This window comes from Dunckerocampus dactyliophorus, chromosome 16 (assembly GCF_027744805.1).
Source record: "Dunckerocampus dactyliophorus isolate RoL2022-P2 chromosome 16, RoL_Ddac_1.1, whole genome shotgun sequence".
NCBI classification, from domain to species: domain Eukaryota; kingdom Metazoa; phylum Chordata; class Actinopteri; order Syngnathiformes; family Syngnathidae; genus Dunckerocampus; species Dunckerocampus dactyliophorus.
The window spans coordinates 13,945,134-13,970,507 of record NC_072834.1 but is presented as its reverse complement, the minus strand read 5'-3'; the positions used below and the strand labels follow the sequence as shown (position 1 = coordinate 13,970,507).

General features: G+C 44.4%; 4 protein-coding genes across 4 annotated transcripts; 2 read left to right on the top strand and 2 right to left on the bottom strand.

Annotated features, from left to right (window-relative positions):
- Positions 1 to 2,486: 2,486 nt before the first annotated feature.
- Positions 2,487 to 3,119, bottom strand: LOC129168802 (claudin-like protein ZF-A89). The gene has a single exon (XM_054754484.1). It carries the CDS (start codon positions 3,117 to 3,119, stop codon positions 2,487 to 2,489), a length of 633 nt encoding a protein of 210 aa, XP_054610459.1.
- Positions 3,120 to 6,981: 3,862 nt separating this feature from the next.
- On the top strand, positions 6,982 to 7,620 carry cldn29 (claudin 29). The gene has a single exon (XM_054754483.1). The coding sequence runs from the start codon at positions 6,982 to 6,984 to the stop codon at positions 7,618 to 7,620; it is 639 nt and encodes a 212-aa protein (XP_054610458.1).
- A 1,300-nt stretch (positions 7,621 to 8,920) lies between these two features.
- LOC129169382 (uncharacterized) lies at positions 8,921 to 12,470 on the bottom strand. The gene is made up of 2 exons (XM_054755759.1): positions 11,775 to 12,470; positions 8,921 to 9,558 (listed from the first exon to the last, which is right to left on the bottom strand). Exons 1-2 carry the CDS (start codon positions 12,400 to 12,402, stop codon positions 8,921 to 8,923), a joined length of 1,266 nt encoding a protein of 421 aa, XP_054611734.1. The 5' UTR covers positions 12,403 to 12,470.
- Positions 12,471 to 17,544: 5,074 nt separating this feature from the next.
- LOC129168789 (claudin-4-like) lies at positions 17,545 to 23,375 on the top strand. Its single transcript, XM_054754460.1, has 2 exons — positions 17,545 to 19,259; positions 21,900 to 23,375. Exons 1-2 carry the CDS (start codon positions 18,769 to 18,771, stop codon positions 22,558 to 22,560), a joined length of 1,152 nt encoding a protein of 383 aa, XP_054610435.1. The 5' UTR covers positions 17,545 to 18,768; the 3' UTR covers positions 22,561 to 23,375.
- The last annotated feature ends 1,999 nt before the right edge of the window (positions 23,376 to 25,374 follow it).

Below are 25,374 nucleotides of genomic sequence, written 5' to 3'. Positions count from 1 at the left end.
TCGAAATAGTCTTATAAAACGATTCATGATATATGCTGATCTGGCTTAGACATTTAAAGTGTATTTTGAATCTTCTATCGCCATAAAATGGATTTGGGTGAGCTTTTAGCGGACGCCCTTTCAGTTACATGAATGTTTAGCATATGTACAGTGTGTTGATAAATGTTATAGAGTAGGTGCCGTAGCAACACAGACACAACCAGGCTGTCCCTGGTGCCGGGATCCAGCGCTTTTAAAAGGTTAAACCTTGGCTGCCTTCCAGTAGCAGTTTAAGTCACCCTCAATGACTTTCCCTCAGGGGAATCCCCGCCGCCATCAGGTGTTGTTCCACTACTCTGAAAAGCTGACGTGTACTTGGTGAGATCAACCTTTGGAGGGCTTAGGGAGCGGGTCAAAATTGATGGTCACCCACAATACAATACAAAAAAATACATCCATAATGAACATCAAACACCAGCTTACCAGCGAGGAAGAACATGCATAAAATGAGCAAGGTAGTTATTCTATTTGACTACTTTTGCAGTGGCCACATGTCAGAGCACACCATTTACAAACAAAAACGCCCATAATTACAACTACAGTAAAAATAAACAATAACACTAAACTGAAACATGGCCTAGTGTTTAGCATGTTGCGTTTCTGTGTGGAGTTTGCATGTTCTCCCCATGCGTGCGTGGGTTTTCTCCGGGTACTCCGGTTTCCTCCCACATTCCAAAAAATGCATGTTAGGTTAATTGGAGACTCTAAATTGTCCATAGGTATGAATGTGAGTGTCAATGGTTGTTTGTCTATATGTGCCCTGCGGTACACTGGCGACCAGTCCAGGGTGTACGCCGCCCCTCGCCCGAAGTCAGCTGGGATAGGCTCCAGCATACCCGCGACCCTAGTGAGGATAAGCGGCATAGAAAATGGATGGATAAACTGAAACAAATATCACAACTTTGGAAACAGAATTTAAAAAAAAAGAAAACATATTGTATACAAATAGGGCTTTTTAGTAACATTTTTAAAGGGCAGGTATTTATTTGTAATGTGATCAAGGGAGGACTCAAGGGAGGCAGGACCTCACCAGTCACAATGAAAAATTAAAACAAATAAAGTAAAGCAAATATTTGTCCATTGAACTGTATTCTAAATGGATTTTATGTATCAGTCCAATTGTTCTGAATATTTTCTTAAGTAAAATTTGCTGAATTGACCATTTCCTGATCAAGTGAGGTTGGCCCGAGTGTGCCTGCCTGCCGTCACACTGCGTTACTGTAGGTCATGGCCTGGCCAGTTTGTGTTTGTCAGCATGTCAATATGTTAGAGAAACATTATACACCTTGACCTCCTACAGCCCATGTAATGTTTTGAATGTGTGACATTCTTGCTAATGGGAGAGTAAATATAGAAGTGTCACACGGGAGGCATTTTGAGTACCTGTGCATCCTGAAGGGGTCAGGCTTTCGTGAGCTGGAAGGCGCTTGTCCCTGACATTCTTTCATGGAGGAAAAGCCAGTTGGAGAGCAACAAGGAAAATGCAAGATATTTTATGCTCTGCTGAATGAATAAATTTGACTGCCAAGATGCAGCATTATATACCCAAACTCACCAGGAGGTGATAAGACTTTCGCTGCAAAGTAGAACTTTTCCTGGAAATGCATGTACCTCATATAGAGACTTTTTTTTTTAAAGTTTCAGTTAAATGGGACTTTTACCTTTTATAATCTTAATGACCAACCTGTGTCTCACCAGCCATGAATGTCACAGCACATCACTGTGCTCCACCTACAACTAATGTTCAAACCAGGATTGCATTGGCTGAAAGTGAACAAGGACAGGTGACATCCACGTTCACACCAAGTGGCCTCTTCACGGCATCACAACTGAGAGGAAGTCAAGGGTGGCTTAAATCACTATTGGAAGGCAGCGCCTGGCACTGTCGTGATGCCGTTCCACACCAGTCCTGTAGGCAGCGGTGATTCACAGTAAACTATTCTCACATTTTCCACCAAGACCACAAGTGAAAGCTTTTGAGGCCTTTCAAGGAATTAACACCCTTTGTCTAAACTGCTTCTGAAGGTAAATGGTCCTAAAATGTAAAAGAAATGTGATTGCAGTCTCTTCCCCTCAACGGTTTTTAAAATTAGGGGTCACCCAAGCCAGAATGTTTAAAATAAACATTCAGTGTCTGAAAAAAGTAAACCATTTGTGACGCAAACATGTTACAATGACACTTCCTCAAAGTATATTCAGGTGTGGCTCACGTTGAAGCTGCCATGTTTGCTTGCATTGACCCAAGGCCATGATTACACCTTCGCACACCTGCAGACACCAATTCATCATTTCCAATCTAGAAAGCACACAAGTTTAACTTCCATGCAACATGTTGCATTTAAAATAAAGTAATCCCTTAAAAAAAAAAAAAGACAGAAGTTGCTGGATTTAAAAATTTGACATTTATTAAAAATCCAGAAGGTTAAATGATTAAAACAGGTTAAAAATCAAACATACGCGCCTCCACTGGCGGCAGAACGCGGTGCTGAGTATTTCACAGAGTATCTGCTGTCCTTGCGACTGTGACACTGGCAGCACAGCAGCGCACCCCCGATGATCATCAGGCCGGCAGCCCCCCAGCCGATGAAGAGTGCGGCGCCAAGCTCACGTCTCTGTGCGTCGCTCATGATCGGGTTGTAGAAGTTGCGGATGACCACATGGGCGGACCAGGACACAGGGATGAGGCACAGAATGCCACCCGCCACGCAGAAGACACCTGCGGCGACGGCTACACGGCTCTTGGCCAACTCGTCCTCTATGCAGTTGGTGCACTTGCCCCCAGCGGCAGCCAGCAGGAGGCCCATGAGGACCAACAGGATGGAGATGACCACAAGGGCGCGGGCTGCCTGCAGGTCCTGAGGCAGTGCCAGCATGGAGTCGTAGACCTTACACTGCATCTGGCCCGTGCTCTGCTTCACACAGTTCATCCACAGACCCTCCCAGAAGACCTGCGCCGTCACAATGTTGTTGCCAATGAACGCGGACACCTTCCACATGGGCAGCGCACACACGATGATGTCACCCAGGAAGCCAATGGTCGCCAGAAAGATGCCAAACATCTGGAGGCCTGCAGACGCCATGTTCATGTGTAGCAGGAAATGCACATATAAAAGTGTGACAATGCTAGCGTCCTGCCTCACCTTCTCTATTTATGTGCGCTCTGATTGGCTGTAGGCCTTAATTGCAAGTGGAAACACTTGTGAAGACCTTCAGACTCTCTCACACATACACATGCACTTTTTGGCTGCCTGACTGCGACCGAGCACATCTGAGACGCTGGTAATTCTTTTTTTAAACTGATCACATGATGACTTGTTGACTTTTATCATCAACAGTGAGAGAACGTTAATCCAATCAAGCTAGTCCACCCCCCCATTGTTACTGAAATTTAGAGGACACACACAGAAAGCGGAAGGAGCCTTTATGGCTAGAATGACAACACTTGCAGACTGAAAGTGAAAATTGAATCAAATGTCAACGCTGTACGTTGATAGATGATGTCATCATGGTAGCAGGTTGCATGCATGCCTACTTGTCAGTGCTTTGATGTCATGAACTTTGCAGGTGCATGTTTTGTTCCTGGACAAAAAAAACCCCACAATGATGTCAACACTACATGTCCTATCACATTGCTGCATATCAGTCCTATGCATTTCACAGCCACCAGGGGGCATGCTTGCATGCACTGACATAGGTGTGTCTCAATTTGCGCAATCCCATAGAATACCTACTGGTGCCGCTACATTCCTAGACTGTGACGTAAGACCACTTTTGGTGTACAGTCGTCCCTCGCCACTTCGCGGTTCAAATTTTGCAGCTTCACTATAGCCTGGTTTTTCAAAAATATATATTAATTAACAAATCATGCTGTTTTGTGGTTACATGTGGTCTATTTTTACAAAATATATTAATTAATAAATCATGCTGTTTCGTGGTTGAATATGGCCTATTATTAGTAAAAAAAAAAAGCATACTGAAGCTAATTTTACTCTTTTTTGGCATACATTAAGGAATTTCAAGCATTAAAGTAAAGTAAAATACAAATATAAGAAGCAAAGATGCTGTGAATGATATGTAGTATTTTACACTGACCACTAGGTGTCAGTAATGTTACTTTAATGGTCAGTGAGTCACACAAACACCAGACTTGATCGCCGGAACAGGAGGCTTTTATTGCAGGTTTGCATTATCTCACAACAAGTACAATAATCCCTAATAAAAACACAGGCTGCTCTTGCTGCAGTAACCCAAGCCAAGCTAAAAATCAACTCTGAATCATCGACGTGACTTCCTGTTCGCCCGCCACTCACACAATAGGGAACACAGATTCAAAAATGTATTATTAAACGATCACTGTTTCATGCTGGACCATGACGTCTTATTTGTTAAAAAAAAAAAAACACTGAAAGACGAGGGTATATGTAGCATTCTGGCTATTAGGCATCAGTAATGTTCCATTATTGAGACATGACATTAAATTATCTTCACACTGTGGAAGCAGCCATGACATGATAGACTGAAAAGTCCAATGAAAGTGGTATGTTTTGAGCTTCTTTGTCCTTCTTCCCACTCCGTTTGAAACCTTTTCTTAAGTTTAGAACACAGTAAATACAGTAAATTGGAGGCTAACTAGTTAGTGCTCAGCTTGCTGATGGTTAAAGCCATGGCCGTCTCTTATCGACAGATGACTGAATGTCTTAAATGGCTTCTTTTCTTGTATTATGTCTCCTATTTGGGCTAATACAAGTGGAAAGATGATTACAGTGGTGTTATTTCATGTCTTGAGGGCTCTTAAAAAAACATATTTAGAAGGTGATAAACAGGTTTCTATGCTCTAAATATGAAAATATTCCATTTATAAATAAGGAATCCGCTCATCACGATCGGGTCTGGAACCAATTAACCACAGAGACGTGCGGTCAGTGGAGGCAGTCATGATGAAATATACAAAAACGAATCGTAACATAAAATAAATATTAATATTTGTCCTTTGAAGTATGTTATAAATGTATTTTCTGTTTTTAACATTTTCTTAAGTACAAATAGCTGCAGATTTGCAGGTTTCCTGATGAAACACAGGGAAGAAACCTAAGATGAGACCCCTCCCTGTAAGCGCGGCTTTCCGGCTTAGTGTGCAAGCCCCACCTACAGTCTGAGTGTACATTGATTCGGCTCGTGGGGTTTGCCAGTTTCTGTTTGGCAGCATCTCGCCAATAATACAATGTTGCAGAATCATTTATGAAACACAACGGCTTTCTAGTGTGACGTCATTATTCTTGTTATTGCAGTACCGCTGCATCCTGAAAGGGCGGGGGCGCGTGGGTGAGCTGGAAGGTGCTTGTCACTGAAGTGACCACACAGGAAAAGCCAGGGTTTGGGCTAGCACTAGCTAGCAGAAAATCAAATGTCTTCAGTACTTTTTATGCTCTGCTGAATGAATGAATAAATGTGACTGCCAAGGTGGAAGATTACATGCCCAAACTCAGCAGGAGGTGATCAGACTTTTGCAACAAAGTATCAGAACTTTTCCTGGAGAAGGAAAGGCTTCATGTACTTCACATACAAATAAAAGATAAGAATCACAAATGTTTTTCAGTTTTTAAAAAATAAATACATGGACCTAAGAAGTATTGGAAAACTTTTTTAAACCAAAGTGAAGATTCTCCTCTTTGTTCGGTTCTCCTCTTAATGAGCAACCAGTATTAACATAAAAAAAACTCCAAAGAAGTCAGCGCCTCACCAGCCATGAACCTCACCGCACGTCACTGATTAACCGCAGTAAGTGAGGGATGACTCTAAGTCGGATCTTATACCTAGATTATACCTAAATGAAGTAACACAACACATAAAGCACATAAAATACAGTAAACACTAAATACAAGAATTAAATAAAACAGTATTAAAACATAAAAGTCAGGGATTAAGAACCTTCCCATCGCAATAAGACCACTACACTGCTTAGTTATTATTGTCACTTTCACAGTATCAGATCCTTCATGCTCGAGGACACTGTAGTGACCTGGTAGTTATGTGTAGTGTTAAGGAGTTTTGTGATTTCCGACTGTCTGTAAACATGACATGAGTCCTGACTGTGTGCGTGGCTGCATGCTGAGAGGACAGTTGAGTTTGCTGATGTTGTTTTGGCGTGGTGTGGCCGACAGTAGCCTGTTTTGTTTTTGCAATAAAGAAGTGTTGAGAGTTATGTGGCTGCGTGAGCCTCACACTGTGCTAGCTGTAGCTCTAACACTAGCTCTCGAGCGAGTCTCATGTCTACGGACTAAAATTCCGTTCTTAATTACAGAAATTTATGGGCACACGCACGTAACCACAAAACACCGTAGCATGAGGGCCACCTGTAGTCTTTTGAGTGCGTCAGTGTGTCAAACAGAATGTCAGTCAGTCAGCCAGTACCCGGATGTTGCACTCAAAACTGTCAAAAAGGTGAGTGCGCAGTGCTGGACACACAATAGTCACCATCTTGGCTACGTAGAAGGGAAGGGATTAACTCAAGTAGTTGTAATTCCCCATTAAAAAGGGGAGAAAGAAGAAGAGCTAAATATTGCCATCATCATTTCTGGTAAGTGTGCAGCAGGAATGGATTTGGGACAGCACCACACTGTCAAAATTGGAGCACTTGGGAACAGCACACAATGTACTCAATATACTTATGGGGAAAGTATCCCATTTGAGGGACAGCTGTGTCTTTCTTTGATGATCATCCGTCAGCATGCTCGTTGTGGTCTCTTAAAGCAACAGTAGCTTTTGGAGTGAGGCTGCAGTCAGGCCTCTGAGTGTTGGACCCTCTAGTGATGGATGTTTAAGCCAAAGACCACCCACAGGGGGGAGTGGAGGGGTGCTGGTCAGCTTCTGAAGGTACTATAAAAGCTCCTGTGTGCGGTGGACTGCTCACACTTTCACTTTGACACTCCCCTGTGGACAGAGATGGCGTCTTTGGGCCTGCAGGTTCTGGGCATTGGGCTCGCGGTGCTGGGCTGGATCGGTAACATCCTGATCTGCATGCTCCCCATGTGGAAGGTGTCGGCGTTCATCGGCAACAACATTGTGGTGGCGCAGGCCATCTGGGAGGGCCTGTGGATGACCTGCGTGGTGCAGAGCACTGGCCAAATGCAGTGTAAGATCTACGACTCCCTGCTGGCGCTGCCCCCGGACCTCCAAGCTGCCCGGGCCATGGTGGTCATTGCCATCCTCTTCTCGCTCTTCGGCCTTTTGCTCTCGGTGGTGGGGGGCAAGTGCACCACCTGCGTAGACGACAAGGCGGCCAAAGCCCGGGTGGCCATTGCCGCCGGCGTTTTCTTCCTGCTGAGTGGCGCACTCTGCCTGGTGACTGTGTCGCTGCCCGCCAACACCATCATCAAGGACTTCTACAACCCGGCCGTGCCTGACGCCCAGAGGAGAGAGCTGGGGGCCTGCCTATATGTGGGCTGGGGGGCTTCTGGACTCCTCCTGATCGGGGGCGCTCTGCTGTGCTGTCAGTGCCCACCGCCGTCGAGAGGCGAGCGCTACGGCGCCGCCAAATACTCTGCCCCGAAATCTACCAGCCCGGCCAAGGAATTTGTGTGAAGGGTTTTTCTTTGTGACTAACTGTAAGGACTAACCACTCAGACTGGATGAGGTATGTTCATGTTTGCAGAATGGGACCTCTTCTGTCTTCCATTAATGTTTTTTAACACTCTCATTGCCCCTTTTCTAAATATACGCACTTCAAGTGTTTGTTGCAACAATAAAAGTCTTTTTTTTATCATCTTTGTTTCACCAGCTTCTATTTTTCTTTTTTAATGTTGTAGTCAACCAAAACTGAACTGAAGTCAAATGTTCTGATCTTACCAAGAATGAAAGTTCAAAGTTGTTTCAAGTAAAGGAGTGTTGGTCCATCACGTCCTGTGAGACAGCGGTGAATAAAGGATGCTGTCACACGTTTGTAAAGAAGACATGATGGAGGCTGAGGATCCATCACGCTGACACATCCTGGCAGATGTGCTTCTACTGGACTCGGAGTCATTGTACATTCTTGTGGCGCATCAAATGGTTTCTTAGCAACGTGAGCGCCAGCGTGCATGGCCGCTATTGTCTCCGTGACACCACGTGTAAATCACTGTCCCGCGCAACGGTCTTCTGCTGAAACCATCTACAGTACAGACAGTCACCTCCCGGGAATGCCTGCATGCTTTGCACAAAGGTTGACCAGTGGACCTCTTGTCCTCTTTTGTGAGCAGCAAAGTCAACATTATTTCAAAGCACAACATTCATTTTAAAAGAGACGAGGTTCCCACCATGGAGCTGTGACTGAAGATCGTAGCCTGTCAGCCTGTCAGTCACTTTGGCTGCGTCTCGATTGGTGCACTTCCATAGTTACACGTAGCATTCTGAGTGCATAAGTGCGGCAAAATGCAGTGCACTTTCAGTACGCGGATGTTGCACATACAAACGGTAGGGGATAAACTAACTTGGTGGCAGCTAAGGAGCAACCCGTAGCGGTGGAAAGTAGTGAACACCAATGTGAGGTATACATGTTTTATTTAAAAAATGCAAATAAAATTAATAAAAAAGTTTCATTTTTATTGAGTGTTGTACAATGGAGCTTTTATCAGGTGATCGAAATGTTGGCGATAATGCTCCATCGACTGGTTGAAACCATGATTTTTTGGGGGATAAATTGAAATGTGAAGGTAACGGTATTTGCAAAGAGACACAAGTCGAGTCTCTATAAGGCCAGCAGTCACGAGGTCCATAGGACCGCCTGAAGAATTCATTTGAGGTTAAGTAATCTTCTCTCGTCATCTCATCTGCAAAGTTGAAACGGAGGTCAGTCAATCAGGACACACACACACACACACACACAGTGTGAGCTAGACAAAGACACTCACACGTAGTCCACGTTGGACGAGGCGCTCCTGGCAGACACAAACTTTGCAGGCACGTAGGGGCGTTCGTCCCTAGGGGGGCAGTTGTTGCAGAGCAGCCCACCTCCCAGCAGCAGCAGGGCTGCTGCGCCCCAGCCAATGTATAGCGCAGCACCGAGCTCCCGCCTCTGAGAGGCGGTCACCAGCGGGTTGTAAAAGTCTCGAATGACGGCGTGGGCCGACCACGACACCGGGATCATGACGAGCAGGGCCCCGATGACGAACATGACGCCCGCCACAATGCACGCTTTGGCCTTGGCCGTCTCGTCCTCCACGCAGTTGGTGCACTTCCCCCCCACCGCCGCCACCAGCACGCCCAGCACACCCACCATCACTGAGATGACCACCATGGCACGGGCCGCCTGCAGGTCCTGAGGCAGCGCCAACATGGAGTCGTAGACCTTGCACTGCATCTGGCCCGTGCTCTGGACCACGCAGGTCATCCACAGACCCTCCCAGATCACCTGCGCCGTCACGATGTTGGCGCCCACGAAGGCCGTCACCCTCCACATTGGCAGCGCGCAAGTGACGACGGCGCCCAACCAGCCCACGAAGGCCAGCAGCACGCCCAGCATCTGGAGGCCCTGAGACGCCATTGCTACACGCCGGGATCCAAAGTGACGTTCACTGCTGACTCGAAGTCTCGTCTAACATCAAGGGGCGGAGTTTGTGTGCTCGCACACAATGGATGAAAATTGACACCGGAGAGCTTTTTTCTTCTGGTCTTTGTCTTCTGTCTCCTTCTTCTTCTTTGTTTTCACACACACAATCTATGTCACCTGCAACGAGAAGTTACAATGGCCCACCTTTGCACGCACACACACATACACAAGTATTGTCTACAAGAAGCATTACAGCTCGGACACACACATACACACACACACACTGGCGAGGCTTTGAGCAAACATTTAACGTGATAGTTTCAGTGCGTTTATTCAAACTAAGAAAAAGGTGGAAAGAAATCACTATTCTCTAAATAGAAATATTGGTGACTTGTGTTGAAAAGATCATCGCTCAGTTGAAAGAACAACAACATGACTTTACGTTATTATTCATTACATTCTAGTGTTCACTTTCATTGAGCAACAAACATGAACCCATAAGAAGCTATGCTAACATGCGTCAGGAACACTTGAAATGTCCTAAAATGTGTCCGATACAGCTTTCTGCTTGACTTGAACTCATTAAGTCCCTATGTGACATATAGGAAGCATTTTGGAGTGGTTGTCATATGACAGTCATGTGACTATCCCAATATGGCCTCCTCAAATGTCAGTGTGTCAGGTAAGCTAGCTCATTTCCAAAAGCTTTTTTTTTTGCCAGTAAAGCTAATTTTAAAGCCATTTAACAATGGTAATGCTTTAATAGTGTGTCAAATATTGTATTCTTCAATTAATTTCTATAAAACAAGCTAGGAAAATGTTGCTATCAGACTGCTAGCTTTAAAACTGCTTTGCCTTGGAAAGCCGGACGTGCCATGTATAATAGCAAGACACTCAAAAAATATCAGTTTTTCAACAAATATACAGTCAAACCTCAGTTTTTGTACACCTCAGTTTTTTCTATGATTCAGTTTTCATTGAAAAAAACGTAAAATTATGCCTTTTGTATGTTGGCTGGGTTTTCGTCCAGTATTGCACATAACAAACTAGTCTGTTTACTTTGCCCTGTACTGTATCATTCCATGGAATGGAGTGCCCAAGCAAAGCACCCTACACGTTGCTGACTCACTGTCCATGCATTTTTTATTGAGTGTGACTGTTAAATAACCAAACATGGGGCCAAAGACAGTTGCCCAAAGAGTTCCACCAATTTGATAATGAATGTGAGAAACACTATTCAATTCCATCTCACCAAGCTATGTGGCAAGTCTGCATCAACAGCATCCATTCGTCATTTTATAATTATTTTGCATTGTTTTCTGTATGTAAAATTATAATTTTGGTCTCGCTAACATGTATTGTTTATTACTATTTTTGGGTGCAATTGGTAACTGGATTTACATGATTTCCTACAGGAAAATTTGTTTTGGTTTTTGATCGTTTTAATGATGAAAACCGAGGCACCAACGTATATTTTTTTGCTTCAATTCAAAGCACACTTGTGGTACAAAAAAGTGTCAAGTTGAGTTGCTTTCAAATAAGGAATACATTTACTATGAACAATGTCAAATATATGTAACATCTTTGACATGAATTAGTTGTATTTTAGATTTTAAAAAAAAACATCACAAATGTTTTCTATGGGTTCCACTTGGTCTGTGGTATACTCATCTTTTTACTTAAAGCACAAATGGATCTGGCTTCTTACAGGTTAAATTGTTCACTTTAACTGAACAATGAACATCAATGAGTTAAAAGTGTTTAAAAGCGGACATTTGATGATATTTGAGTGTAAATGTGGTAAACGATACATACAAGTTACTGTGCATATCCATGGAGTATTTAGCAGACACTTTACCCTGCTGGCTAACTGACGCAAACAAAGAAATGTGTGTGTGCCACACCTAAACCTGATCAACAAGAAACACTGCTGCCCTCTTTTCACTAACGGCAACCTGTTGTGTGTGTGTGTGTGCAAAGAAAGAGAGGTGCGGTGTGATTTGTAAACAAAATATTTATTTACATGATACATCATCAATAAGAAATCAGCAACAAAAAGTTTAGAAAAGAGGAATAATAACAAAAATATTCATACAAACAAGTATACATATAAAAACAACTTCCTGTGTGAGGTGTCTGCATCCAGGTGTGGGCTTGGACCACAGTGTCCCAGTAAACATGGTGTCTTGTCCCTCCTACACAAAGTCCTTGCCGGATGCCGGCGCCGAGGCGTCGGAGCGTGCTGCTTTGTAACGAGCAGTGTATGAGCCTTCGTCCTTCGGGGGGCAGTTGCAGCATAGCAAGCTGCCTCCAATGATCATCAGGGCGGCTGCCCCCCAGCCAATGTAGAGTGCCGCGCCCAGCTCCCTCTTCTGGGCACTGACCAGCAGAGGGTTGTAGAAGTCTCGGATGACGCTGTGGGCCGTCCAGCACACGGGAATCAGGCAGAGGACGCCAGCGGCGATGAAGACCGCCCCGGCAGCCACTCCCACCTTGGCCTTAGAGGCCGGGTCCTCTACGCAGTTGGTGCATTTGCCCCCGGCCACCGACAGCAGGATGGCCATGATGCCCACCACGATGGCGATGACTATGAGGGCACGTGCGGCCTGCAGGTCTGAGCTGAGCGCCAGCAAGGAGTCGTAGACCTTGCACTGCATCTGGCCTGTGCTCTGCACCACGCAGCTCATCCAGATGCCCTCCCATACCGTCTGTGAGGTGACGATGTTGCTGCCGATGAAAGCCGTCACCTTCCACATGGGGAGGGCGCACACGACGATGGCACCGATCCACCCGATGATCCCGAGGGCGGCGCCCAGGATTTGGAAGCCCGCTGACACCATGGCAGCCTTCTGCTCTTCCTCGAGTTGTTGTTGTTCTTCTCTGAGGAGCTGTGCAGCAGGCTGGGTGAGTTTGCTAAGTGGGGGAGGCTTTGGAGGAGAGCAGGTACATATCGCCTCTCTGAAAGGGGCGGGGCCAAAGCCTCTCCATCATGGGATCCGCCTACAGTCGCCCAGAACCTGTTTGCCTGGCCGCCTCATTGTGAATTTACCTGTAGAACAGTGTAAACACCACCACTATCACACTTTACTTTTCAATAACAATTAACCAACCCCCCCACCCCAAGGACCCTTCATGCTACCACCACCACCGCCATCTCAGGTTTCACCTTAAGGTGCAGGGTTACTCAGTGACTCACTCTCTTTTAAATGATTCTGCCTTACCAAATATAGTGACTTCCTGTGACATCGCTACGGCACACACACAAACGCACAAGCTGTGCCTCGAGTGACACACTTCCATAATTTCGCTTCAATTTTTCAGTGCACAAGTGTATTCACGCTGAGAAAAAATACACTCAAAATGGTGAGTGCTGGACAGTGCTGGACAACTACCACCCTCAACAGTCACCATCTTGGCTATGTGGTGGAAGGGGAGGGACTAATTTGAAAGAGGCACAGTAGTAGTGAACAGTTATGGATTTGGGACAGAACTACACTGTCAAAATTTGAGCTTTGTAAACTAAGTAGCCAGTGTACTCAGTATACTTATTGAAGTGTACTGACAGAAGTATTCCAGTTGAGACTGTGGCGCAAAAAGTCAAATTTGGTCACAGTTTCCAGACCCGTGTTGACAGAAAGACAACGCCGGATAGACTCACTGCTCTGTTTTAAATCTGAATACATACTGGATAGAAATAAAACTGGATCTGCTGGAAATTCAGTCTTATTTACACGCATCCGTATGGTTCGCTAAGAAAGTCAGATAGGAACACGCGAGGACAAAATGTTCCAAGCAGAGCATGACAACACAGACAGGATGTGTGAGAAAAAGTTTGGCCTTTGAAAGTAAAGATCTTTGGCCATAAATGAAGGCCATTGTGCACGTTGACATCAGAGCTGCAGACAACAGAGATCAGTTGTTCAGACGTCTTTTAGACATGTAGTGGGTGGCCATAGAGGAGCAAAGGAAGAAGAAGAAGGCCACCATCACAGTGAGCCATACATCATCTAACTTGAAAGGGTGCACTTCCCTTCTCTGTCCAGAGGGTGGCGACAGCGGCTCCTCAAAGTTCCTCTACTAAAAGTGTGTCCTGAGGTCACCTGTCACCTTGTCGGAAGCAGACGATGTAGGGGGTATTCTATGAAGCGAGTTTAGTGGGTTAGCGAGCTGTGTTGAGTGGAAAGCCGGACATGCATGTTCAGCAAAGGTAGCTCTGTTTTAAAGCAGCTGTATCGCCATGGTAACTTAGGCTAAGGTCATAGCCTGGTTGGGACCAGGTTATGTCCAGGCTTTCAGTACTCAGCCTGTTAGTCTTCTTATTTGCTGGAGGAATAAACACTCTGAGACATCAAACAACTGCATTAAAACACTTGTTTTATTATAAAGAGGAAAAAATGTAAAAAGTCGCCACAAAACACGTCACATGCAAAACACTGCTATCTAGTGGTCACAAGGAGATACAGCAGATTAAAATATTTCATTAACTTCGAACATAAAAAACGAAAGTTGTTGCTTCAATGTATTTATTTTTTTTAAATATATAAGTTATTATTGTCAAAGTTGTGCAATGTTGAGCGCTGATAAATGAAAAGGCTAGTAGGGTATAGTTTTTATAATAATCAGTGTTAACTTGCGCACTCACACGCAGCATGCTGGCATGCCAGCGGTCCTCCCTGCCAGCGGATTTAGAAGGGGGTGTGGGGGGCACCCCCCGTTTTGAGGCACCCACGATTTTTTTGGCCACAATAAAAGCTAATAAAATGATAAACCATCCTGGATTCCAGTCACCCAGTCCTGGTGAAGGTACATGTTCTGAATTATGGGCGCGTGGTGGACGCACATGCCAGAATGCAACCGAGACGCATGCTATTCCTGAACCCACTGTCAGGCTGATCATTTACATTGGACATTGAACGTGTGCTGTACATGGCTATTCAGGTGGAGGTGCAAAATAAAGGTTCTGGCATCATGACTATAAGGAAAACTGTTGTCTATTGCCGATCCCCAGTGACATAAAATTATACTCAAATCCTCGGAATTTACAGCTGCTTCAAATTGGAAAATATTTCAGGAAATTGAGCTAAAATGGGTTTCTCCAAGTACCGGTAATTTTATAAATCGAATGTTTTGGCTTAAACGATATATTCCAAGGATAAAAATAACAACAAACTCTTGAAATAAAGGACATAAAATTGGCCTCAGATATCACCAGATTGCAGGAAATGAGGTCTAATTTTAAAAATTTTTCAGGGGGAGGGTCCCCAGACCCTCCGCTCCATTTCAGCGCCTCGGCATTTTCAAAAAAGCTAGATCCACCCCTGTTAGCGGTTATAATCTTCTAACCCTCCTCATAACGCTCCATAATAATTACGTACTCAACTCATTTTTTGTAAAATACACTGGCTGGGATCGCTTCACTTTTCAGCTGAAGTAGAATTGATGTCAAACGCCCCCTTTCATGCGAACGCACAAAGCCGAAAACCGGACTTGACAAAGTCAGTTGATAATTGCGGATGTTAGGTTTTGTCGAGTTGCACCTTGAGCACAAAGCCTGGGTTTGTTGAGCCACTTTCATCGTATTTCCCCCCTAGCCTTCTCCTTTTCTGCATGCTTGTTTATGGCCCACAACACACTTTAGTCATTGTGTTTGTGGCTAAAAAGGAGAAGAAGAAGAAGATGTTGACTGTGTGGTTGTAAAGTGGCGTCAGACAGCCTACAAAGAGTCTTTCATGCGCCCATAAATCTCCACACAGCCATTAAATCCAAGCCCCCCCCCCTTCAAAGTCACTTATTGCTTGGTAACATCCGCATACGCAGCATAACCAGCAAGTAGCCTCCTGATTGGTCAGCACTCACGTTTGAACAACAATAACAAAAAGGCTTGTTAGTTGTTAGGCATGTAATGTCAACAACGCAGCTAACCAGCTACCAACATCCTGCTCGAAGGCAACATATGATCACATGTTACATTTACGCTGATGACTAAGGTACAATCTGGATCACATCTGGATTAAACTTGCTTTGACATGACAGTTTATGACCCTGCAATTATTTGAAATACTGTATGAAAAGTAAGATATACAAGGTGTCCCTAAATTATGGACATATAACATACACATAAGATACATACATTATCCAAAACATATTCATTGATTGGATTTGATTTGATTGATTTAGTAGTTGATCAATAAAACATTAATTATTCCAAATGTAATTTACAAATTTTAAAAGTAAAAATATATTACATATAAATAAAATAATGCATAATATCACATTATGTATTTATATTATATGTATAATTGAAATTTGTAGATATGTGTATGGTTGTATATATAATAAATATAGTATCACAATCATTAAATTAAAAAGAAAATATGTATTTATTTTCTATACATTCAATTAAAATGCGCAAATATTCATTGTATGATATATACATGTTAGCCTATGCGTGCAGCATTTAGGGATATAGTATTATGTATAGTAATATAAATAAACTATTTTCGATTTTTTTTATTTTAAAATTAATCAATTCAATTAAAAAGAACATATTTATTTAGATTATATTATATTATTTTATATTGTGTGTATTAACTTTTAAAATATATATATGTGTGCGCGTGTGTGTATATCCAGGGTATACATGTACAGTATACACACACACACACGAGAGGCAGGGAGGACTTTCACCATTAGTGCAGACCTGCCAACATGAATGAATTTGTTGTACTCATTCAGTTTGACTCTTGAATACGCTTGTATGCTTCACGGCTCTCCATTTTGTTACATTCCGCTGGTTTCAGTTTTGAGTTCAGCCTGTATAGTACAGATAAATAGATATTATCAGTTTCTCAATGATATTTGAAATCGGGGGGGTGTGAAAACCTTTCCGTGCCCAGGTTGGAGGCATGACAGAAAATAATTGAGAACCACTGCCTTATACATAGATAAGATTCCAAACAATGTTTGTGTTTATCTACACCCATAGAGGAATATCCTGAGCAAAAAAAAATCTGAAATAACAAATAACTAAATAAGACTAACGAGAGGCACACCGCTTTGTTTCATTCTACATGTTTTGGAGTTTCTATGACGTTGGCGTGCAATGAAGCCATCCTAATAGAAACCTCTTATCTTTAACAGGAGGGAGGGGTGAGTGTCTCACTTTTTAGTACCATCTCCATACGTCTATGCATCTATCTATGCATCAATCATGAGATCATAGCGCTGGATGAGTTCCCATGTAATAAATCCAACTTGGGTAAACATGTGAGAAGTTAATCATTATTCCTGTTAAGGCAACTTTATTTGTGTGGAATAGTTAGCCTGCTTCATGTGGTGAAACCAAACTCATCCATTCGTGAGGTTTGTGTTTCCATGAACACATTCTGGCTTCTAAACACTGAAAAGTGACATCTTTTACATGGCTTCTGTTTGAAGGTGACACCTCGTGCACAGACGCCACTGTAATGTGCATGCCAAGCCACGAGCTGGAGCGCCAACACACTGAGGAACGACTTTGTGGAGCGAGGGAGTGAACTGATGGTGTGCCGTGTGCATGCCACGCCACGCCACGCCACTAGTTGGTGCTGTCTTCTCCTGTTGGTGAGTCATGTGTGTGGAGGGTGACGTGTTCTTCTTAGATGTTTGATTGCTGTATTGAATAACTGATGGTCTGTAGTACAAACACAAGGCCACCGTCCTCACGGTGTTGTATATTTTGACAACATCAGTGTTGGTAGCAGGTTTTAACTCTTAAGAGTTCAGGTAGCTGTGGCTAAAAACAACACCGATAGCACAGAGAGAGAAGAACTCTTTATCACTTCTGATAAACAGTCCTTTCTGGCGGTAAGTCAGAAGTGAATGTTTTTGACATAAAAATACCACAGTTTCGCTTCAAATGTCTTTTGGACACAATGGTTTATCTTCTACTGCTAAGCTACTGTTCACATTACACCATAAAATACGAATGTAACATTAATATATGACTATGATTTATGATTTCAAGCGTTGGACAATTGTTTCCCTCCAAAAGAGGATGATCAGCGGTGAATGGCCTTCTATCAGTTTTTATCTTATCACTTGTTAGCAAGGTTAGCTTGAGGCTATCCTGGGGATGAGCCGTTGCGTGTGTGTGGCCTAAATTAATGTGCGATTGCGATTACACGTATACGATGAAAGTGTGTCAGGCTAACACTGTGGCTTATTGTGTAAACTTTGACATGTGACCTACTTCACCTTGAGCCAACGTGGAAGTAGTCGACATCAGATGCTAACTACAGCCTCTTACATCCTCTTGGATTTTCGAAAAAAGTTCTTTATGAGACCGTGTGCGTCAAGTTAATGTCGTCAATGATTGTCAACATGAAAACAAGCTTCTTCTGACCCATGTATTCCAAAACACGGAAGAATGTTGGCAGCAAGCGAACGTGTAAAAGCTACTGCACATCAGGTTTGTCATTAACTAGCATGTCCACTCTGTGACACGTCCTCGCATCAAAACAAGACAGAAACAATGGTTTCTTCCAATCTCCAACTGAACAATAGCCATAAAACATCCATCTTTGTTAGCTTTAGGACAACACTGAGGCGATGTTGTCGATGGTTGACACTTTTACAGTTTCAGAACATTGCTGTACCTTTTTGGACCTGGAAACCAATGTACCAATACTTACCTTGGAGTCCAATCGTTAGCACTATGTAGTACATTTGTGCAGATTGGACATAAAGGGACTGAAGGGACACGTACTGCATGTCTATTTCTGAGAGTGAGCGTGGTGGTCTTGTGTGGTCAGCCATCAGCACATATGAATCTTGATCCTGGCCGATCATTAGCTGCTGACGGCCATAAACACGACACGCCCGCCACTACCATGGGCAAAAGGTTCAGCCATAAACCAGGTCTTTATTTGAGAAGCAGCTCGCACACGCCCAGGTGGTAAACCAGGCCAGAACTCTGTGATTGGACAACTGATGTCATCTCCAGGGCGGGTTGGATAGCAATAAAAACTACGTCCAGATAAGGATTGTCGTCTCGGAGTCAACACCAGAGTGGATGCGTATCAGAGACCAGGGAGAACTTGACCAGGAAGGCCTTCAGCAAGAGCGGACGTTTGTGGCAGAGGAAGTTCTCCAGGTGAAAGCATCAGGATCTTTGGTGCAAACAAGGAGCTGAAGTGTCAAATTTTGTCATCCCGCCCGTGTGCGCCATGTCGTCTTTCGGACTGGAACTGGCTGGCGTCTCTGTGGCGGTTGTGGGCTGGCTTCTGAGTGTGGTCAGCTGTGCGCTGCCCATGTGGAGGGTGTCGGCCTTCATCGGTGCCAACATCGTGACTGCGCAGGTGTACTGGGAGGGTCTGTGGATGAGCTGCGTCTTCCAGAGTACGGGCCAGATGCAGTGTAAGGTTTATGACTCCATGCTGGCTCTGCCTCAGGACCTGCAGGCGGCCCGCGCCCTCACCGTGGTCTCCATCATTGTGGGGGTGCTGGCCCTCCTGATCTCCTTGGTGGGGGCCAAGTGCACCAACTGCATCGAAGATGAGGGCGTCAAAGCCCGAGTGATGATTTCCTCCGGCGCCGGCTTCATCGTGGCGGCGCTGACCCAGCTGGTGCCCGTGTCGTGGTCGGCCAACACCATCGTGGTGGAGTTCTACAGTCCCATTATCCCATCAGGCCAGAAGATGGAGATTGGGGCGGCCCTGTACCTGGGCTGGGCCGCAGCTGCCCTGCTGCTGATCGGGGGGTCCATCCTGTGCTGCAGCTGCCCCCCTCGGGAAGAGAAGCCCAGCAGGTACAGCGTGCACCCGCAGAGCCGCGTGGCCTACTCAGCTGCCCCCAGGTCCACGGCTCAGAGCTCCTACAACAGGAGGGACTACGTCTGAAGACTTCTGATGGTCACGCCTGCTTTGACTTTTGCATTCTTCAGTGGACTCATCTTGAAATGTTTTTAACTCTTCTAGCGTAAAGAACTAGCAAGCTGAAGGACCCAATGTGATGGTCTGGACCTATCAGGAGACTGTGTACTCTGTATTTATTTCATGCTGAGGACACTTGGGAGTTTTCAACGCCACTTCCTGCCAGCGTCTATGGGGACTAAGGCTGTGTCTCGAATGGAATACTTCCATCAGTACACCTCAATAAGTATACTGTGTACACTGTGTACCTGAGTGTGCCAATTTTGGCAGTGTAGTGCTGTCCCAAATCCATTACTGTCATCGCGCACTTACTGGAAATGATGATTTACCCACTACTCCACTACTTTCCACCGTCACGGGTTTCATCCTCAGCCGCCATTATTAAAAGTTGGTGGTAAGTGTCCAGAACTGCGTACTCACCATTTTGACTGTTTTGAGTGCAACATCCGATACTGACCATTTAAACGCACTTATATGCACTCAAAAGACTACGTGTAAGTACGGAAGTGCGCCAATTGAGACACAGTCCAACAAAATGAAGCACAATGTCGCCCGAGTGGTTGTAAAATAAATGTAAGGCAGGATGTTTTCTACTGTTGTTTCTATTTCGTACCAGTGAAATTATTTGAAGAAAAATAGTAGACCTAATGCTGATTTTTTTATTTAGTTCCTTTGTTGTCCATATTTAATATATAAATCACATTTAAAACATCTATATATTTTCAATAACTTCTTTTATAAACATAAATATAATTCTATATGAAAATGTATAGTTTATATACATTTCTTTGCCAGTTTAGCTGTGAGACCGTTTTTATAAAAATATTGCTGTGTTTTTTCTAGAAAAGAAGGAACCTCTACGGTTCTTGTGGCAAGGTGAACACGTGACTCAAAGAAAATATCACAACATGTATTATTTTGTCTGTAACACTTGACGTGCCAATCTAACTTGTGTTTGTGTGGAATAAACCATATGTTTGTATGTCAACGCTTGAATGTTCCAGTCTTTCCAATCCCCTCCATGTTAGCAACGAGTAAGGAACTTTCTGCTGCTTTGAAAGTCAAATGAGGTGAGTCAGGTTCCGTGTGAACACAGAATATACGTGCGCATCGACACAGATTGTGAGCGCCACTCACGTTTACACGATAATCACGGCGATATAATTTATATTTCACTGCCTCGTGTCAGGTTTTTTGTAGTAACTGAAAGGCGATATTCCTGTTAGTTGCTGTACAACTGTAAAACGAAGTGAAGCAGCAGTGTTAATAGATAAGATGCTCCCTTCGCTGAAACTTTACTTCCTGTCATGGACCTTTTTGAAGTTCTGTGTGGCTTTCTGGTTGATGTGTTGAAGCGTGTTAATAACACACGTGCTGTGTCTCAGTTGGGCCACTTCATTTCGTCTTTGAGTGCCAACGAGTAGTCCAAACAAAAAGTGATGACGAATTCTTCGCCTCATTTTAAGCAGGGAGTACACGCAAGAGTGAAAAAGCTAGAGCAAATTTATTTTTCATTGTTGTACATTTATTTAACCAAGCGATGCTAATGTTGCCGATAATGCTCTGTCTAGTGGTTGCAATTCACCGTTGAGAAGGAGAGAAGAACAAACATAATATTGTCATTTTCGGCAAGTGAACAACAACAGTAACAGCACTACAATGTTAAAATGCACCCCCCCCCCCCGGGAACCAAGTACACAGTGTAGACACTATACTTATTGAAGTGTACGTTCATCTGAGACACAGCATAATACTTTTAGTGAAACCCCTTAACTGATGGATGAGTGTACAGTAAAGAATACACAACATAATAAGTCAAGCTCTGATGATGTACATGTGATCATGTGGTGGCTTGCTGATTGGCTGATTGAAGGAGCCAAACCGATACCAGGAGAATGACAGTGTGTGTGTGCGCGTGTGCGTGTGCGTGTGTGCTGAAGGTGTCGCAGGCGACCCATTTTGTTTGGACCCAGCTCATGTTTACATTAGGAGTAGTTATTCCGGTTTGTACCCAAGCTTTGGGACGGTTTTCCCAACATGGATGGTTTAGGAAGCAGGAAGCAGCTGTCTGTTTGTCCCCAAAGCGGTCCTCGCTAGATTTGGTTTGGAGTTTACAGGTATATGAAGCGTTCTACTCAGCCATTGTTTTTGGAAATGAAGAGTAAAACATCTTCTTCCCAACAAACACACACGCACACACATACACAGCCCCTCCCCCGCCCTGTGCACAGGTGCAGGTGTGTGTTTTCAGCAGACGGCCCCTCCTGACATCACCGCGAGGGGCCTCCTCCCATCTCACCTGCCCTATAAAGCATCTTTGTTTCCGTGGCGGCGCCTCAAAGCAACATCCTGCCCTCCACGTACCCCCCCCACTTCACTTTCTAACAGCTGTCAAGGACAAAGGAGGCTCTTTGCCCGGGACCGAGCGCCACCATGTCGATGGGCATGGAGCTTTTGGGCATCTCGCTGGGCGTGCTTGGCTTCCTGATGGCCATCGTTACGTGCGCCCTCCCCATGTGGAAGGTGACAGCGTTCATCGGCGCCAACATCATCACAGCTCAGACTATCTGGGAGGGTCTGTGGATGAACTGCGTGACGCAGAGTACGGGCCAGATGCAGTGTAAGGTCTACGACTCGCTGCTGGCGTTGTCCCAGGAGCTGCAGGCCTCCAGAGCCATGATGATCATCGCCATCATCCTGGGCGTGCTGGGGGTCCTAATTTCCATCATGGGAGCCAAGTGCACTAACTGCATTGAGGAGGAGGGTGCCAAGGCCAAAGTCATGATCGTCTCCGGAGTCTTCTTCGCCATAGCGGGCCTCCTGGTCCTCATCCCGGCCTCCTGGACCGCCAGCGTCATCGTGCGAGACTTCTATAACCCTATCGTGACCAACGCACAGCGGCGGGAGCTGGGCGCCGCCCTCTACATCGGCTGGGGTGCAGCTGCACTGCTGCTGATTGGCGGCGCCATCTTGTGCAGCAGCTGCCCCCCCAAAGACAAACGCTACAAGCCACCCAGGATGGCCTACTCCACTCCCCGCAGCACCAACGGCCCTGCCACCGGATACGACCGCAAGGACTACGTTTGAACCTGGATCTGCATGTGTGTGTGTGTGTGTGTGTGTATACACTTGTCTTTGTATTTTTGTGTAGCACAACTCTTTCCACCTTTAATGGAAGGACATGTCATTTTGTGGAGACACTTTGTCCTGCCCTGTGTGTGTGCGCGTGTGCGTGCGTGTGTGCCTGTGTGTGAAGGTCTCGCTCCCAAAGACTCCGACATGAAGTGATGTAAAATCTTTCTCCTTTTCTTTAATCTTCATTATGTTTCTCGCGCGCGTGTGTGTGTGCGTGCGTGTGCATGTATGTGTGAGACGCATATAAAATACACTGCGTGTGGGTGTGTGTGTGTTTGGTGTCGTGTTTCACTGAAACTTTGGTTGTAAACGTGTATGATGAGGAAGAAGAGCGTGCTCTCATTTTACATGGATTTGCTTGTTTAGTGTGTGTGCGCGTGTGTGTGTGTGTGTGCACTATTTGCTTAGGAGCGTTCCTGCTGAGACTGAAACTGAAGATGTATCAGTGATGGCTTCAGGCCACTCACAGTTTCACTGTGGGAGGAACCAGCAGTTTTGTTTATGTTGTACATTTTGGCGTGACTTAATATTTGATATTATATTCTATAATCGGCATTATTATTGTTCATGAATTTGTTTGTCGTATTTTATCATCAGCCCGTGAATGACTGGATTAGAGTGTTTATTTCCTGTGTAAATGTAGCATGTTTGTGTGTGTTAGTGTATTTTACATGCAAGGTCACATAAATATGAATAACATGAAACTATTTTCCAATGTGTAACGTGTTTGTAAGTTATTGTGTGTCATCCATTTCAATAAAAGCTGTGTGGATAAACGTCGTTCTCTGTTGAAGTAAAAGTCATCCAGACGTGAAACGGTCAAACAAACAAGACGAGTCATGTGACTTTAAGACAAATAAAGAGACGTCTTTGCTGTCATAATGTGTCTCACCACATACTGTACACTGATGTTGCTGACTATAGCAAATAGGTATAAAGAATGAATACATCATTTAAATAAATATAGCTCATAGGAATATAGAATTAATATAGCATATAGCAGTGATTCTCAACTGGTGGGTCACCGGTCTCGACAAAAAGAAATTGTATAATGACCTGATGTCTGTGAATGCATCTTTTTTGCTTGCTAGACCACTACGAGGTGTGTGGCATGTTTATGGGTGACTTGGCCAAGCTTGAGTGGGAGGGGAAGGACGTCGACTGTGGACTTAAAGTGCCGTCCGGCCGGCACACAGCTAGATAGCAGGATATCTGCTGGAGAAGAGCGTGCCATAAAGAGACAAGCGTCTCAGATCCTGTCCTCACGGGAATGATCCTGAGGTTTTTTTATTTTTTTTGTCGGGTTGAAAAAAAGTCTCGTCCATACTGTGCCGGATTAGTAAATTGTTGCATCCAGACGGGAACGAATCACTGAGTGAAAACGATGTAATACCCAAGCACACCTGCGTGTGGCGCTGTGAACAAACACCCGGGCTGAACCACGTGACGCACCAACCCATAGAGGAAGACGAAAGAAAGTGCAGAAGTCCGTCGTCGTCCACTTTTCAAGACTTACGAGAAGTGGAATTACTTCAGCGAGTCATTGTGGCGTGTAAGACAGCAAAATATCAGGAGAATGTCGACTAGCGTGAGTCTTGTCCGTTGAAATATCCACATATTATGTTGGTGTGCCAAAGCTCACTTTGATGGTCACGTGAAGGCGGCGAGGCGGTGACGTCATCATTTTCGTATTGCCTGTATACAAGGCCAACGACAAGCCGGAGTTCTCGGATTTTCCCACTCAAATAATACCATTTCAGGTCACCCAGAACGTCGTTCTCGTTTGAATGAAAGGCTGAAACGATATAATACTTTACTGTTTTGACGTGAAAATGTTTCCGTGTGGATGGCCCCTCACCGCTCCAGCTCACGTTGGGTGTGTAGGGGAATTCCGCCCACAATGAAGACTTGCAGGTATAGTTTCATTCCCAGTTTAGACCTATTGACCCAGGAAGAGGGGTGGTCCACAGAAGAAATTGACCTCCTATTATAATTAAACTTAAACAAAAAAAAAAAGTTACATTTGTAGATTTAACTCTATTTGAATTGTACTTTTTGTTTATGTGAGGAGTTGAATGAGAGCTATTGGACTAGCCTGATTTTCTTAAATATTGTTTCACCTCTCATCCAGGTCCAAGTCCAGCTGCCGTCATTCAACTCCTCAGATATAGCATGTACAGAAAACCTTTACACACACTGTTTGTTCAAATAGTTTTTGAATTTGTGGAAAAAAATGTGATGTATAATGCTTGCAAAAATATAATGCTTGCAACACGTGCAAAACTTATGGCCCTCTCGGCAGCCACATCATTGCTTCAAACGAGCCTTTTAAATATAAGATACTTAACAAGTTTTAGTTGAAAAATTTCGGCGATTTGGGGCACGACTTGTCATTTTGGGTGATGGTGGGTCCCGTAGCCAAACCAAATGAGAACAACTGAATGCCACGAACTTGAGGAGTTGTGAACATCTATCAGCTTATCAGTACACAATTGCACAAAGCCACTTTTATCAGGAAGAAGAAGATGATGGAGGCGATCTCTATGTGGAATTTGACCAATTTGCCTCACTGACGAAAGTGTGACTCACTTTCTAACACACCATGCTAACTCCTTATGAAACTCCTTATGAACCAATAAATGTATTCAGGAATGTACGTATTGCTTGGGTAAAAATGCAGTGGCCGACCTATGCCCCCACACTCCAAGAAGATGACTCAGCTTTACCTTTCACCTGACTGAAAACAACGCGGGACTTCCCATGATG

Coding starts and splice junctions, on each gene's coding strand:
- LOC129168802 (XM_054754484.1), bottom strand. CDS start 3,119: ATGGCGTCTGCAGGCCTCCAGATGTTTGGCATCTTTCTGGCGACCATT.
- cldn29 (XM_054754483.1), top strand. CDS start 6,982: ATGGCGTCTTTGGGCCTGCAGGTTCTGGGCATTGGGCTCGCGGTGCTG.
- LOC129169382 (XM_054755759.1), bottom strand. CDS start 12,402: ATGGTGTCAGCGGGCTTCCAAATCCTGGGCGCCGCCCTCGGGATCATC. Junction 9,559..11,774: donor CGCCTCGGCGCCGGCATCCG/GCAAGGACTTTG, acceptor CCCGGCGTGTAG/CAATGGCGTCTCAGGGCCTC.
- LOC129168789 (XM_054754460.1), top strand. CDS start 18,769: ATGTCGTCTTTCGGACTGGAACTGGCTGGCGTCTCTGTGGCGGTTGTG. Junction 19,260..21,899: donor ATGGAGATTGGGGCGGCCCT/GTACCTGGGCTG, acceptor CCCGGGACCGAG/CGCCACCATGTCGATGGGCA.